Source organism: Amphiprion ocellaris, chromosome 6 (assembly GCF_022539595.1).
Source record: "Amphiprion ocellaris isolate individual 3 ecotype Okinawa chromosome 6, ASM2253959v1, whole genome shotgun sequence".
Taxonomy (NCBI): domain Eukaryota; kingdom Metazoa; phylum Chordata; class Actinopteri; family Pomacentridae; genus Amphiprion; species Amphiprion ocellaris.
This window is the reverse complement of record NC_072771.1, coordinates 23,387,938-23,404,657: the sequence shown is the minus strand read 5'-3', so window position 1 is coordinate 23,404,657 and position 16,720 is coordinate 23,387,938. Positions and strand designations below refer to the sequence as shown.

At 41.9% G+C, this 16,720-nt stretch overlaps 1 protein-coding gene across 1 annotated transcript in view; it reads left to right on the top strand.

The window, feature by feature from the left end:
• Positions 1-923: 923 nt before the first annotated feature.
• sv2ca (synaptic vesicle glycoprotein 2Ca) overlaps positions 924-16,720 on the top strand; it is a 29,098-nt gene continuing 13,301 nt past the window's right edge. Inside the window, exons 1-3 of the mRNA XM_023281508.3 lie at positions 924-1,163; positions 6,766-7,570; positions 16,145-16,325. Coding sequence (XP_023137276.1) covers positions 6,973-7,570; positions 16,145-16,325 — 779 coding nt within the window. The 5' untranslated portion in view covers positions 924-1,163; positions 6,766-6,972. The remainder of the gene's footprint in view (positions 1,164-6,765; positions 7,571-16,144; positions 16,326-16,720) is intronic.

Genomic DNA, 16,720 nt, shown 5'->3' with positions numbered 1-16,720 from the left:
TGTTTTCTCGTTTTTGTGACAGGTGGTCTACTAAATTTGTCAAGCACTGTATGTACTGGTTCTGGCACTGTGGCAAAGAGTTGAGTATTTGGACAAAGAAAAGGGAGAATTTATTACTATTCTGAATGTTTTCCTCCCCAAAAAATACTTTAAGTACAACAACTCTTCTACTTTTTTTTTTCTTCTACAAGAGACTTTCATAGAAGGATTTTGGAAGGTTTGGAATTAACTTTCAGAAGAGATGTATGTGACTCAAAATCATGCACAGAAAAAAAAAAAAAATCATACGTGCATCTGCTGGTTCCCAGAATGAGAAAGGCGTGTGCGCACAGTCGTCTGTGGGTAAAAGCGCGCAAACCTGACGCACGGAGACACTGAGACGCTCCGGTGTTGGTCGGTCAGCACCACGGACAGAGACACGGTTAAAATGCGCTACAAGGTGAGCTCCCAGACTGGATGAAAACACTTAAGGAAACTGCAAATAAAAGCTGAATGCACCGAAACGCAAACAGAGAATCACCTCGGATCAACCCTGTAACTCACATTTATAAAGAAGTCGAGAACTTTTCGATCAAGCAGCCAAAACCGGCATCTTTTAACCACCTAAAAGTCCCATTTATATAGTTCTAACCACCATCCAGGACTCTTTGTTCACATTGAAATAAAACAGTGATCTGCACTGTAGTGAATGGAAGAGCAGGGACTGCTTCTATTAGAGCTTTTTCCTCGTGTTAAGCATTCATGCGTCGCAGCATTTCACGTCATTCACCTAACTAGATTGTTCCATCAGACGGAATTACCCGCATCACTCAATGAAATACAATTATTGATCACACTGCCCTCCTCTCTCTCTCTCTCTCTCTCGCTGCCTCCATCCTGCCCACCACCTTTCTCTCTCTCTCTCTGTCTCTCTCTCTCTCTCTCTCTCTCTCTTTCGCTCTCTGCTTTCCTGAAGTGCTGCAGCCACAGAGAGAGACCGCATCGAAAAAAGAAAAAAAAAAACACATTGTCGTGCGCTGGCAGTTCCCTCTGATCCTATTCTATAGTGAAAAAAGAAAGAAAAAAAAAGCCCACAAGATTTTTTTTCTTTCCAGAAAACGCTTGCACAGTCTGGTGGAATGGGAAACTATCAGCTCAGTTCACTCTTCTCGCCATGAATGACGGTAAGAAATTACTTTTTTTTTTTTTTTTGCTGAAATCATGCTGACTGTAAGACTTCTGAGTTGGAAACATCTGTTTTAACCTTTTGCATTCATCTGTTTTAGAGCTTATGAGTAGATATCGTTCATTTTATTGCACCTTTTCTCTATGGAGTCCAACTAACATCGAGGCTGGGAGACAGAATATGGAATTATTTATTCATAAGTTTGTGTGTCATTTGTAGGAAGTTGGGGTTGTTTCTGGCCATGAGTTCACTGAACTGAGTCCAAATGCTTCCTATAAAAGTAGAGAAAACAGGCTTCATTAGTTGAAAGTAGGTTACAAGTATAATTAATTGATATAACAAGGAGTGTTGACGAGATTCAGTCGCAATTTCTGTATCTTTTTAACTGGATTTTCATCAGTTCAGTATTTAGCATTTTTTTGTGCATTCCTTATGTGTCAGAAATCAGATTTAAGCTCCAATAATAGGGTCTGACAGTAAGTTTGCGTACTTGAAATGTGGTTCGGAACCTTTATTTAGTTCATAGTTTGCACGTCTTTAATTCAGCAGCAGGTTTTAGAGGAATCCTTGTCCTTGGCATGAGCACAGTTTTGTCTTGTTGGCTGCGGACTGTTCATGCTGTAGTGCAATCCAGCCACCTGCCCCGGGGCAGTTAATGCACTCTGCACTACCGCCAAAAAGAGAGGAGAGGATGCGGGAACAGGCCACTGACTCATCCATGAATTGCACCTCAAGAGGCAGAGAGCGATTGACAAGCACACAGCCGGTGAACTGGAAATCTGTGGCAGAGTGCTTTGTTTGCAATCCCAAGGCTGCTGTAGTGGTCCTGCTGGGTGTACACTGAAGGGGTCCATCAATGGGAAAATGCTAGGTGAGGTAAAGTGATTGCAGGTTGCAGAAAGCTTTTTTTTTTTTTTTTTTAATCATTGATTTGAAGTTGATGTCAGTTTTTTGCTGCTATGGTTAACAAAAGTGTCATTGGGATTCATAACATCTCTCCTCTGCATTCAACAAATCTCTATCTGAAGTATCTGACTTGTAATGTAGTTTTTCTAAAGTTTATACAGCAACACAACAGCTATTTTGAGGGGAAGACATTTTCTTTCAGTGAAGGAAGAAAGGACTCGAAGAACAAAGTATGATGTGCCAGTGACGCTGTAGCAGAGAGTAGAGAAAGAGCTGGGAAAAAAAATAGTCTGTCTGCTCATTTTGTTGACATGCACAAGCATATAGCTAAAGAAAGGTATACCAGATCAGTCATTATTTTGGTTAAACACAATAGTTTTAATTTCAAGAGTCCTCTAAACAAGAAATTCTCCATCTGAAATGGACTCACAATGTCTTTGTGTTTTTTCTCCTTCTGTGAAATGTTTTACAACTTTATTAAATGTAGGCAGACAGCACATAAAGCAGTTTGACAAAAGCAACAAATCACTGTAATGCGTGACCAGTAAACGTGTCACGTCTCGCATCCCCTTCGCCTAATCTGGAGTATTGCGTCATTGCAACGCACAAGATCTGCACCAGACAGCGGTGGTGGCCCATTGTGTTTCATATCTCCTGTGTATTGTGTCAGCAGTGAAGTCTGGCAAAGCGGGAGACCATGTATTTACCATGAAGATCTAACAAACATCAGCTTGTACGGAAAAAAAACAGAAAAATTGACACTGCATGGTATTCTTTGTAACTGTTGTGGGTATGATAAGAAAACATTTTTGCATTGTCTACAACTCATAATATGTTTTCTCTCTGTGCCTACATTTTGTGATTTAAATAGATTAATCTGGACACAGTTCTGAACATGCACATTTTTTACTTTTTATCATTTCAATGTAAGCAAGGAGAATGCAGTACATATAATTTATTAATATGAAAAGGGAATTCCCTTTTTCTTAGCTAATTTTGGCACTTCATGTAAGGAAATGCAAATGCCAACCTGCTGCAGCTCCATTATGTATTTACATATATTATAAATGACATTAGCATGGTTTGTAATCATCTGTGCTTGTGTAATCTTTATCATCTCTGCTGGATCTTTCAGTGCTATTTGTTGGCATTATTTCCTACAAAATGTCCATTTTGAAATTATTTTTCATCCCATTCTCATGAGGAACAGTTTCCCCCTCACAGCCACTGTCCTCTCTACCTCCTCCACTCAGTCAGTAATGGCATCAGTGTCTGATGAAATCTCGCTAACGCAAGACGTCCCGGGCTGGTTGGGCTTCTGCCTTCCAGATGAGGTCATGGGCGCTCCGGTTTGATGGGATTACATGCAGCTCTGCCCACTTAGAGATTGGACCTGCTTTTTTCTGATGCTAATAGAACAAACCACCCGTCATGCCACGGTGCTTGCCCATGCCTTTGAGAGGGCAGGACGGGGATGAGTCAAACCTGAGTGAGATAGAAAGCATTTGTGATTCAGATTGAGCAACGGGCACAAACTGTAAAACACAAAGAGTGATTAGAGTGTATCAGAAAAAGAGGGATATCACTGCTCTCAATGTTTTGCGTCATTTAGTGCATTTGTTTGTGCAGTGAAAGAGCCCATGTCTGGACTGAACAACAGCACTTAGCCAAAAAAGGTGCTATTGATTTTCCTTCAAGTTCTCATGAAAGCATTTAGTATTTGTCTCCACTAGAAGTTGAGGGTCAAAGAACCTAAAATTCTTCAGCAAAAATTAATTTTCTTACTTGTTATTAACAGCCTGCTTAGTCATGCCGGCCTTTGGATAAGTCAACTGCTTGTAGGAAACTCTTACTTTGCTCATAATTGCCTCATTATGTTTAAGGTTGCTCTGACTCCAGGCTGTTTATTGCCCTCATCATCGTTACAATGTAATATGGTGTAATTAATATTTTTTTTCCTCTTAAAATGCCCTTTTCTGGGTTCATGACTGTGCCACTGTCGACTAATGATTCATGATAAGCATCAGAAGAAATGGACCAAGTTTGTCAAATATACAGACTTTGGATAATATTGCACTTTCAAAAAAAATATTTCCCAATTTGTTGGATGTATGGCCAAAACTCCTGCAACCGTAACCTCTTCATTTGTCTTTATGTTCATGCAAGAGGAAATTGGGGGCCAAGTGATTCTTGACCTAGAGTTTTTTTTAGTATTTTAAATAGGTTGAAGGAAAGCAGTGCCGCCATTCATCATGCAGACGGGGGATATCGCCAGAGCAAGGCCTATTTTCAGCCATCCTTGCACGGTTCACAACAATGGTACACACACTATATTAACTCCCTTTATTTTAATTATAGAGAGCAGCTACTACGCCCTGGGACAGTGTATGGATTCACTTTTTTCTATTCCAACATGTTTCCTCCTCACCATGTTGGTTTATTATCAGTAGAAACAAATATTTAGACTGTTTGGAGGGAAGTAATGTTAATGTGAGTTGAACGCAGGTAATAAGGCTGGATTTCCAACTACTTGTAATGGTGTCTTGATTGATATTGAGTTGTGAATGGAGCAGGCGGAACACGGTTAAAGCCTAAAAATAGAACGGTGATTTCCTGAAAGAATGACCAACAAGCATCAGTGGAAGTAACAGACGCTTCTGCCAAAGCAGAAGCAGAAACAAAGAGGATGCAGGAGAATGTGGAGGAGATGCCATCAGATAAAACTGAGATTGGTTTATTTGGCAGTCTTTGTGGTGACCGAGTGTGATTGTAAATGCTCCCGTTGCTCGCGCTGTCTGCTCCGTCGGGGTCTCGTCAGCTGCGTAAGGTGAGGTTGGTCGCCTCTGTGCTCGGGTGTCTTCTGAGCTTCATCACCACTGACAGCGTGCCTCACCATACACTCCATTGATTCTGTGACAGGCAGCCTCCACCAGTATGAAACATCCCTTTTGCTGGTGTGTGAATACTGAGTTTAAGTAAAAATGTGTCTGATACCCAAAATGACTTAATCCTGAAAGAATAGTGGCACCACTCAACTGTGACATGCTCCGTACAGGGTGTTAGTCTATGAAGGTTTTTAACATTTATTTTGCCTAAATATGCATTGAAAAGTGCAGCTCCAAACATGACAAAAAGCTATAATATCCAATGTTCAGGAAGAATTGTAAGAAAGAATATGAATCTTCTACACTGGCTATTGTGGAAAAAAAGAAGAAATTGAAAATCATGCCTCTAAGCGAAAGTTGGCCCCTTGTACTGTTGCTTTTGGACGAAGGAAACAAACAGATTGCTTCAAAGCTGTGATTAAACTCATCCCTGTGACAGTATCTGAGGCAGCACCGGTGTCAATGGAGACATTAAAAATGATCAGTCTATGTGTAAAGGAGTGTGCTCATAACCACAGAAGTCATCCAATGAGCCAAAAGGGATTAGTAGAGTCACCTTGAATCAGCAGTGTCATTTTGCCCAGTAAAATTGCATTATGGGAGCTGGAGCTGGCCCTGTGATTTGTGTCCTCCTGACAAGGCTTCAGTGTTCATTAGAGGCTGTGGTGAGCAGCCCTTAGACACACGGGAACCACACACACTGGACATTTCTGACCACACACACACACACACAGTGGACAGCTCTGGCCATCCCCACCCTGCTCATGAATATGCACTCTATCTTATCTAGAAATGTTTTATGATAAATTGAGCAATTTAGGGTTTTTCTAATTTAAGAGATTGGATTTTATAATCAGGTTTGTATTCGTTTGATAACGGTGGCGCATCTGTGCTTGCTGTGCAAATTGTTGGATAAACAGGCCACATGAGCCTGTGGACCTCTCACATGAAATCATGTTACATCATTTTCCTGTGAAGCCGGGGTCTCCCTCCCATTGCTGGTGTGTCAAAATGGCAAAGGGCTTCCCTGTCCATGCTGTGTTCATGTACACTCACGTATGTGCGTAGCATGTTTCTGCGTATCTACTCATATGTACCTTTTGCAACTACGTGTAACCTATTTTATGTGTTAAAACACACTTGACTACACAAAATTAGGCACCTCAGAGAAAAGGTTGTGTGTGTTTCTGCTGCATCCTGTGTCTGTGTACCCACTCGTGACCATTCCTCCTTTCCCCCTTTCTTTGCACAGATTAAATATGACAGTGCCGTTCCAGTTGGTTCGTCACTCCCATTATAATGAAACATCTCTTTATTGGGGACAAATTGATTTTGGGCCGAGCCTTGTTTATTAGCTTCTGCTCCTCTGAGCTGATCGTGATTCAGCAGATTCAGCATCTCTGTTTAAAACAATCATCTCCTCAAAACTAAGACCAACTCATGAAATATAGAACAAGGAGAGCGCCTCTGGAAATTGACTGTTCATTTTGAATAAAAACTGAGAGCTATTCAAATAAAAAAAGAAAAAAGCTTTTTCCCCTCACATCAGTCCAAATGATTAAAAGGCCTGGAAGAATGGTGAGTGAATGATTAAAGGGGTATGTGCTGTCAGTGGGGTGTCAACGGTACGTCTGAGATAGTTATGGATGTCGTGGAGAAGACGTGAGTTACAGGCAATATCTCATGAACATCTTCCTGTCTCTGACTTTCTTTCTCTTTTCTCTTTCTTCTCTCCCTTGGCCTTCCTTTTGCTTCCTATTATTTTCAAAAAAAATTGTCTTTTGCTTCCCCTTCCCCCATGTCTTCCAGCTTGGCCGATGATTGCCATTGTGGGTTATCTCCTGTGGTGACTGCAGACTCAAGAGTTTTCTTCCCTGCTGCATCTCGAGACCCACTGATCTCACCATTCTTGCAATCCCCTCATCAGCTTACATCACCCCTCTTTCCCCTCTTCCCTCCTTCTTCTGCTTCTAACTATCCTCCGAACCCCCGTGAAGACCTGCCAGTGGAGCCAGAATGGAGGACACTTACAATAACAGGACTTCCCTGGTTAAGGGGGCCAAGGGCATGGTCAAGGAGGCCAAGCGGCATGCAGCAAAGAAAGTCAACAAGGTGGTCGATCGCGCTACAGATGAGTACTCAACTCACCGCAACTACAGCCGATTCCAGGATGAGGAGGATGAAGATGAGGACTTCTACCGCAACCCGCCGAGGCAGGACGGAGAGGGTTACCACGACAATGAGGAAGGCTCCAGCGATGCCACGGAGGGCCACGACGATGAGGATGAGATCTACGAGGGCGAGTACCAGGGGATCCCCTCGGCAGGAGACAAGAAGCATAAGGAGGGCCAGGTGGCGTTGGGACAACCGGTGTCGGACTCCACAAGGGACCGTAAGGAGCTGGAGCAGGAGAGGCAAGCGGATGAGGAGGAGCTGGCCCAGCAGTACGAGCTGATCATCCAGGAGTGTGGCCATGGGAGGTTCCAGTGGCAGCTGTTCCTGGTACTCGGGCTGGCCCTCATGTCAGACGGGGTGGAAGTGTTCGTGGTGGGCTTTGTGCTGCCCAGCGCTGAGACAGACATGTGTGTGCCCAACTCCAGCTCTGGATGGCTCGGTAAGGACCATGCATGCGTTTGTGTGTTGGTGAATAATTATGCATCCGTTTGTGCTGATGTGAAATGATGCAACTGGTTCAGTGTTAATTTAACTGAGTGTGTTTGTTTTGTGATTCTGAATTGTGTTTGTGATTTTTCTCTATGTATCATTGATTACAGGCCTCTGACAATAACATTCCTAGATCTATGTCTACTTTACTTTCTTATTGTTGTCTTTCTTCTGAGAGGAATATAAATGTGCCTCGTGCATTTTTATACATATCTTCATATCTGCATTATTACAAAGCAGCACTCATATGTAAAAGGCATGGTATCAAAGCAATTTTCCCTAGGGGATCAAATCAATAAAGTATTTCCAATTCTGATTCTGTAGACACCCTGCTGCATTATGGGAACCAGTTCTCCTGGAGCTTGATTTGTACTTGGCCTTCAAAGTTGGGCTTCAGCTGTACAGATCTGGACTTTCACACATTCAGCAAATAGACTGAGTCACTGCTGCACTCCTTTAAATAACTAGTAACTGCTCTCAGTGCTTATAAGTGTCACGTTTTTCAAAGCATAGCAATCATCAATGTATGATTTAGACAGTTTCATCATAAAATATGATTTTGGATCTGCTGATGTTTAGCGAAAGTATCTTCTTTTTCTGGTGGTCTGGATGTAAAGGTACAAATTGAATAATATACGCAAAGAGCATTTAGCTTCTGATACAACTACATCTAGAATCAAACCATTTTAGCATGCACATGTACTCCATAAACATGTTGCATATTAGAATCATTGTTTGAATGAGTGTGTTGTGTGAAATTGCCACAAGCTTTTCTGTGTGTGGGATATCACTAGCCCTGAAAAACAGGATTGGCTCGACGTGTTTGTACTATACGTGTCACACTTTATCCAATAACAGTGTGTCACATGGATGAGGTGTTTCGGTCCGCTGGTCTCCGTGTCAGGATTAAGAGGGTAGCTAGAATTCCCTGTGTGCTCTGCGGGTTGAGGTGGAGTCTCAGCAGTCCTGGTAGCTGCAGGTGTATAATCCATCACCACAGAGCTGCGTACAGGGGCTGACTCATTGTGTCAGTACCAGAGTGGAGAGGACATTAAATCAGGCACACAGCCCTTAGATACTAACTGCCACAGTGAGACGTGACAATACATCAACTTCACCACAACATCGGATACAAAATTGATACGGCGGCGCCTCTTTGAGAGAAGAAGTTGTGACTGAAAGTTTGAGTATATGTGTAAAATAAGAATTGCCCCGGCACTTTTTAAAATGTATTATTGTGCCTTTTCAAAATCATACAGCGTAATAACAAGAAAACACTTGTTGGTATATGTTGTCCCTGTTACGTCTTAACAAGATGCTGTGGGTGTGAAACCTTCATTTTTCCGTCTCTTTCCAAGTATCCATGTAAACTCTTTTCTCCCTCCCTAGCCAAGCAAAGTCCTGCAGGCATTCATGCTCTACGCTCTGCTTCTCCTTGTTCGTGACTCCATCCCCTCACCCTCCATTCTATGTGCCTCCCTTTTCTTCTCCCATCCTCCCCCATTCTCCTCTCTTTTCTTCTACTGATTGCCCCCAGGCTCCTCCCCCGTTGAGGTGAACATGATTGGTGCATATATATGTGTGTGTGTGTGTGTCTGTGTGTGTGTGTGTGTGTGTCTGCATGTCGGAGCGTATCCTGCATGATTACTATGACCTTGTTGGTATCCATTTGGAGTTTTCCAGACTAATTACACTTAATTATAGCCAACAAACCGAAGTGAGTTGATGTTTTACAGGTGCCATGGCAATTTTTTATTGCCTTCAAGTGCAGAAATACAGAGTTAGTTAAATCTGTGGATGAATGCGATTGGGCGGTCTAATTTTTCATGTGTCTTGCATAACTTTTATTTAACTAAGCACGACAACAAGGCTGTTGTTTTGCAGTGGCAGGCTGACAGTTAGATGTCCTTTTTATGTGGGTCTGGTGTTAGCAGTAAAAAAATACTTGTAAAATAGAGCATCCAGCATTGTGCAGATGCAGGTTCAGTTTCAGCAGTCCTACCTGCGGCTTGGCCATATTATCACAACTGGCAGGTTTAGCGTTGGAGAAGCTAGTGAGGAATCATGTGGTTGCATGAATGGTTGGTTATGGTTGTAAAAAAAAGGAGTTGTGATCTCCATCTGTGTTGACATTCTCCACTTTGTGTGTTCACATGTACTTAAGTAGGTTACTCTCAACATTTTGACGTGTCACAGTAGAGGAAGCCCACACATAATAATGATGGGATGCCTCGGTTCTATTAAGCGTCCCAGTAAACCACCAGAATGCACAAAAGCAGGACCTAGACAAAGTGGAATGCAGCCATCATTAATATGCCTGTGTTCTTCATACTCTGACAAGCCATTATGTCTTGTGTTTATCTGACATCATGTACATATAAAAAACATGGTATTAGTATTTCAGATATGTGATTTGAGAATCTACATTTACACAGTGAAATTACATAAGAAAAAGCCTAGAAAGAGCCTATCTTGACTACACTAAATGAGTGTTTCAGAATAATTCCATCCAAAGTCTGATTAAAACTGGAACTAAAAGAAACACCATATTAATGTGTTTCCTACTATCCCCCACCCCTCTTCTTCCCCACTCTCACCCTAACCGGTCAAGGCAGATAACAGTCATCACTGAGCCTGGTTCTGTTGGAGATTTTTTTGTCCTCAATAGTTTTTTTTTTCTTTTTGGTTCCTTCCCACCGTTGCCCACTGCTTGCTCATAAGCAATCCAAAGGGAATGTTTGATTGTTGAGTTCTCTGTTCTCAGTTTAAGAATGTTGAGTGCTATGAGATGTCGTATGATGTGAATTGGTTCTCTAAAAGTAAAACTGAACTGAATTGTAAGTAAGTATTAACTTTAATGTGCAAATTGAATTGTCCAAGCAAATGTACCTACTGGCAGGTGGAAAAAAGGGTATGTTTAGTAGAGGAAGCTCATGGCCGTCTATAGTGAAGTTAACAGTAAAGTGGGCCTATCTCTTCCCAGAAATAACAAGTGAAAAATCACCCCAAACCGCTAAAACCAAATAACTTTCAAATAAATCAACACTTCAAAAAGAGCAGAAATCATTTATTTCACTGGAAAATTCAATTCATGCACTAAAACACATTTGAAATACAGAATTTAAAAAAATATATCCATTTGGTGTTTGGTTAGTGCTACCTGGGCTGGACTCCCATCACAGTTGCAGTGTGCAGCTCCATTAACCACATAAGAGGCGGAGACAGGGGCGCACTGCACAGAATGAGCTGAATGTAATGGGATAATGCAGTATGAAAAACACCAAGGCCTGAATAGGATGGATGAGTGAAATGCTGATTCGATTACTGAATTCAATTTGGTCCTACCAGTATCCCGATGTCACAGGAATCTTTAGCGTTACATCAGAATGAAGGATGGAGTGATGGGTTGGGAGGAGGAAGAGGAGGAGGGGGTGGGGTGGGGGTGGGGGTATACTGTAAACACCTTGAATATGAGTGGATGTTGTGGGGAAGGAAGCAGGAGGTGAGGCAGACGCTGTGAGATGTGATACGTGAGATGAACAGGCGAGAGGAGAGGCAGCTTTGAAGCAGAGAGATTACCAAGTTAGAGAGGAGTAAATTGGGGGAGAGGTGTGGGTGGATGGGAGAGGTAGAGATTGGTGGTGTTTAGTGCACCAACAGTGTGAGGGAGAGGCTTAGCCATCATCTCAGACACAACAGACAAAGGAAACGCATCGCCCTATCATTACTTATTTGTTCTCCTAGGCTGCCTTTTTCCCTGCTGAAACTCCCCTCATTTTTTCCCTTTGACATCCTCTCAACTCCCTGTTTTCACTTAACAGCCACCTCTCCTCTGCCGTCAACACATCCTCCCTCCTTTCTTTTTTTACTGCTCTACTTTATCTTCTCTTCACGCTCACTTCACCATCTTCTCATCTCTTGTACCTTTTCCTTTCTTGGCCGTCTTTGTGTCCCAACTTCACTCTCTGTCTCCTCTCAAGCTCCATCTCTACACTGCTTCTCCCTCTTTGTCTTTTCGTCATTTCCCATCATTACTTTCTTTTTTTTCTCTTTTACCCCCCTGTCTGTATGAGCCAGCTGGCAGGCTGTGTGGGGCTGCGTGGTCCAGGGGCAGCTGAGCATGGCTAAACTGCAGTAAGATCGCAGCGTCACTGCAGAGATACTTGAATAGTGCAGCTTGCTCCACATTGTGTGGGAGAATGTGCGTGTGCGTGTTTGTGTGTGGGAAAGAGGAAAGGCGGGAGTGTTTGATGGGACTGAAAGTGTGTGCATTTCTGCTCGCATACGGACACCAAACCTGCTGTCACCAGCAATATCAGCCACGAGTAAACCATGTCGAACCGCACGCTCTTATCACAGTCCCATAGCATCGCTGTATTTCATGGGAATTATCACAGTCTTTAATGTTAATGACGGCTGGATCATTACTGATGCTGAGTGAGTCATTTTAAACCCTGCACTCTAAGCCCCACAATAGGTTACTTTCATATAGATTCCATTGAAAATCCTGCCCCCACTGATATGACTTAAATATGACAAAAAAGCTTCAATCTCTTTTTCTGCGGGGGTGGCAGAAGACGGAGGCATGAATCCGATCAAACTGACACGATGTAGTACAAATGTGATTACACGCTGCTCACTGCAAAGGAGCTGTTGACAGCGGAGCAGAGAGGAAACTAAGGCAAATACTGTAAATGAGGAGAGAGGAGCAGGAGTGTAGAAGGGAGAAAAGGTAGGAATGAGGTGAGGAAGGGAAATGAGAAGTGAGCCAAGAAATTGGAAAGCACGAGGAGATGGGAGAAGAAAGAGAAATGGAGGAAAAGATTGGGAGGAGAGGCACGAGCTGAGGTGGAAGGAAAAGGAGGTAGTAATGCGGAGATTGAGAGAAACTGAGAGTAGTAGACAATTTTAAAACACAGGAAGGTACTGCAGTGTTGCCAGAGCGTACAGCAGCACGCTGTTGTATGATAGTAGCATCATTATGAATAAAACAGGACGGGTGTTTTTTGTGATGCTGAAACAGTTGGCACCGCTAAGAGCGAAGAGCATCAAAGCATGAAATCAGAGAAGAGGTCGTGATGCAGCTCAGCGCTCCCACGGCTCTCTGGGGGCTCCTTGGTATGTGACAGGGCAAAAAACACTGCACCAGGGCCTTCCCCATCTCCCCCATCTCCCCCATCCTCCCCTTCTCACTCAATCTCTCTTACCCTATCTGACAATTACCAAACTCTCCTCCTTCATTCCCCTTTTTCTCTCTTTTGTCACCCCTTTCATTGCTTTTGCACTTGCCACTGCACACTTATTTCATTTGCTTACATTTGTGCTTGATCCTGCATATTTTTTTTTAGTCTTCCCTCCTTCATCTAGTTCCCCATTTGCAAATTTAGCAGCACCAAAGGAAACTAAATGTATTTGTAATATATGAATCCATGTATTAGATTTACTCCTTTGTGTGTTTGTGTGATTGCAGCAGCACTTTGCTCCATATTTTAGTCTATAAGAGCAACTCTGTGGAATTTGTCTCGTCTTTAGAGCGAGCCTGGGATTTTGCTGAATATTTACCACTCTCGAAGACGTGTTTTGACATCTCAACATAGTGTCATGGGGCAAAACCTTTTGCTTCTGCCTGAGAGGTCTCCTGACACACTGTCATTTTCTGACGGTGCTCTGAGTCTATACGGGTTCACAGCTCTAAATTCAGCTGTATTTCACAGTCTTGCATGAGACATTTGTACCAGTTGGCATCCATTCAGAGCTTTAAAATCATAAAGAGAAAGCTGTAAATATGTAAGTAATATATTAAATATATAAGCAAACCTCAGGGCAAGACACCCATCCAAAAGCTGCAGAATGTACCCAGAATTGGTTGCCTATTTAACTGTTGTCATTTGTGTTTGTCTATTTTAGTTGCTTCTGTTTTTCTGCAAATTTCGAGAAGATTGTATCCTAAAGATCTCCTTTTTTTATTGCCAGATTTATGTAAAAGAAAAATTTTGCATGTAAGTTAGTTTGAACTAAAATATACATCTTGGGGAAACAGTTTAGTTGAACTTTGAAGGCTACGGAAAACATACTGCATTACCCTTATATAATTTGATATGCCTTTCGGAACAAAAGACACTAAATTCTGTGTGTAGCATAAATTTCGAACATGACAGGTTAATTCCACACAAAGGGGTGTCTGTGCTATTTTTGTATTATATTACACCACAGTGCACTACGCTGCCCTTTGCTGCTGCTGACATCATGCTCGAAGATACTGTGGAACAAGTGAGACAGAACGTCAATAAATTCATTACGTAGTTGACCGTCCTGTGAGAGATGTACTCATTAGTTAACAGTTTTATTGCTCTTTTTTTTAAGGGCATTAAAGCATCAGATTTTTCAGAGGTTTTATCCTCTTTGTCTTTTCTGTGCTGGCATCTCTAAAAAACAAAAAGTGGTTATTGTTTGTATGAAAAGTTGAATCCTGAAACAAAACGAAAAGGCCTCTGGATGTTTGGATGCACGACATTTAAATGGGAGGCCAGTGGGTGTTTGCCTGTGCACCGTATATCTAGCCTCTCCTTAATGAAGCAAATGTGAACTGTGCATTGGCTGAAGACTCTGTTAAATTTAGAATTGAATTTATGGTACCTTCTGGCGGGTATCTAGATGGCTGCCAAATGTGACAGATAGCTGGGTTTTGACCCCTGAAGCGAAAGAGTCAAACAGATATCCGCTGGCAGCAGAGGAGCACAGACCTGACTGCTGACATTACAGAAAGGAAATGCATCTTGCGATTAAGATTATTGTAATGGGACGAGCAAAGTGTCCCTATGGCTGAGCTGTATCACTCCATATATGACTGCAACTTTCACATCTTCTTCTTTTGGTGTGGAATTATGGATACGATAACCTCTCTGAACCAGGTTAATGCTTATGTGTCTGCAAATACCTCAAACATTGCTGTAATATTATCTGTTAGTAAACTCTGCTGTGTTCCAGCCTAGACCAGAAACATCACAGACATTTCAAATGGGAAAACAATCCAGCTGGAGTCACTCTTTGCTGCAGACATGAAAGCCTCTGACTGCACAATGCCACATACAATATAGACTAAAGCAGTAATGATAGGCTCCTCTCTTCAGGGCAGAGTCATGATGATCAGTGAAAGAAATCAATGCTGTTTTGTTGGAGCATTGATCCCATTTGTGATGAGAGAGATTAAAAGAGAGCAGAGGGCCCTTTTGTAAAGTCACACCGCATTACTGTTCACATTCATCTCCCCATTGATCAGAGCCGGTTTTCTGTCTTTTACACACTGTATTTACTCATCAGCGTTAGAGTGTGTTACCGGAGCCGAGGGTTTCCTGATTGACTTTGAGGTTTAGTGTCGTCAGTCAGAGTTTAGCTGTTAAGATGCAGTCAGAGCGGCAGGAATACTTTAAGTTGGAAATTGCACATGTAGCAAAAACGTCCCATCAGAGTGAAATTAGAAAGTATAGGTATAATATGTAGCTCAGTGAATATGTCTGTATGTGGGTGTTTGAGTGTGTGTGTGTGTGTGTTTTTGTGCAACAACAAAAGATGAGTGATATTACCACTTGTACTTAGCATTTCCTTTTCCCCATTTAAAAACATCACAATCCTTTATAAATTTTGTAGTCTGTAGGGTCTGTCATGAGTGCAATGTTGTGCAGTACTTTCATTTAAGAGTTTGCCATTTACCAGCAAAGGGACTTTTAGAGGACATTATTGAGTAAGTGTTGGCTGGCTCAGACCACTTAGACTAAGATATTTTCAAAATGAGGCCCCTTCAATCACTCTTTAGTCACTTCAGTGAATAAGATGTTATGGTAAATTGTGATTTAAGAATAAAAAAGCAGATCAGTGAATGCATTTTGTTCTGACAATGAGCAGAGAATGAAAGCATGATATGTTGTTTGGCAAAAATAAATAATGACAAGCAGCACAGAACTATGTGAACTTCCACTGTGCATATCTGGAATTATGTTAAGGTGTCAAAGAGACTATAATCAGTATTTTTATATTACCAATGAACCACATGACCAATTAAATGTGAGAGGAGTAGCTTGTAGTAACTGACCCTCAGCGATTATCTCCAGACTTTATAGGTCCAGTCAGCTCTATAGAGATTTAAAGTGTCTCATAATGCAAAAGGATACTTTTATGCATGGCAAAGTTACTATTTGGTTCAAGCTCACCTGACATCAGCATTAAAGTTAGCAACTAGCTGTTTAACAGGAGCACAGGAGTGGAGTATGTTCACCAAAGGGAAGAATAAAAAAAAGCAGGTTAACTTGTTTTGGTGTTACCAAAGGGGACATATAGTTTCTTTTTGAACTGCAGATAAAATCTTGCACCAAAATCATGTTTATTTGGTGACCAATGACATAAACAATAATGTTGGAAATGTCCATGTTACCAAACATGAAAACTCATCCATACATGCCTGAAGATGTGAGATACTGTAATGTATATCAAGACAAACAAAAACCAGGCCCCTCTCTCCTCCTTCCAGGCAGTGTTGTTTACTTGGGGATGATGGTTGGAGCGTTCTTCTGGGGAGGGATGTCTGACAAAGTGGGCCGCAGACAATGCCTCCTCATTTGCATGTCCACGAATGGCTTCTTTGCCTTCCTGTCATCTTTTGTCCAAGGATATGGCCTCTTCCTTCTTTGCCGTCTCGCCGCTGGCTTCGGGTAAGTTTAATAAAGTGGAGGTCATCCTGATGTCGACGAAGAGTTCAGGTGAATCGTGCAAAATGTTGCCTCAAAAGCTGCTTTTGCAATGGGAGGGTCACACTACATGTCCAAAATCAAAGAATGTATCAGTGACAGAAAGAAAGAATTAATCTCTGTGATGGAAAATCTATTTGGAGGAGTGTTTCTGTAGGCATGTCTCTGTCTCCTAATTATTTCTGCTGTTGTTGTTGACATCCTCTGAATAATTGTTGCAGTTGTTTAAAAGAGATTTGAGCCATTTTCTTCAATGATTACTTAAAGCTTGTTTCTCTCTTACTGCTCTACAGAAACTTATGACTATTTAATCATAGAATATTGAAATTATGCATCTGTCTATCTGTTTCGCTTTCAGC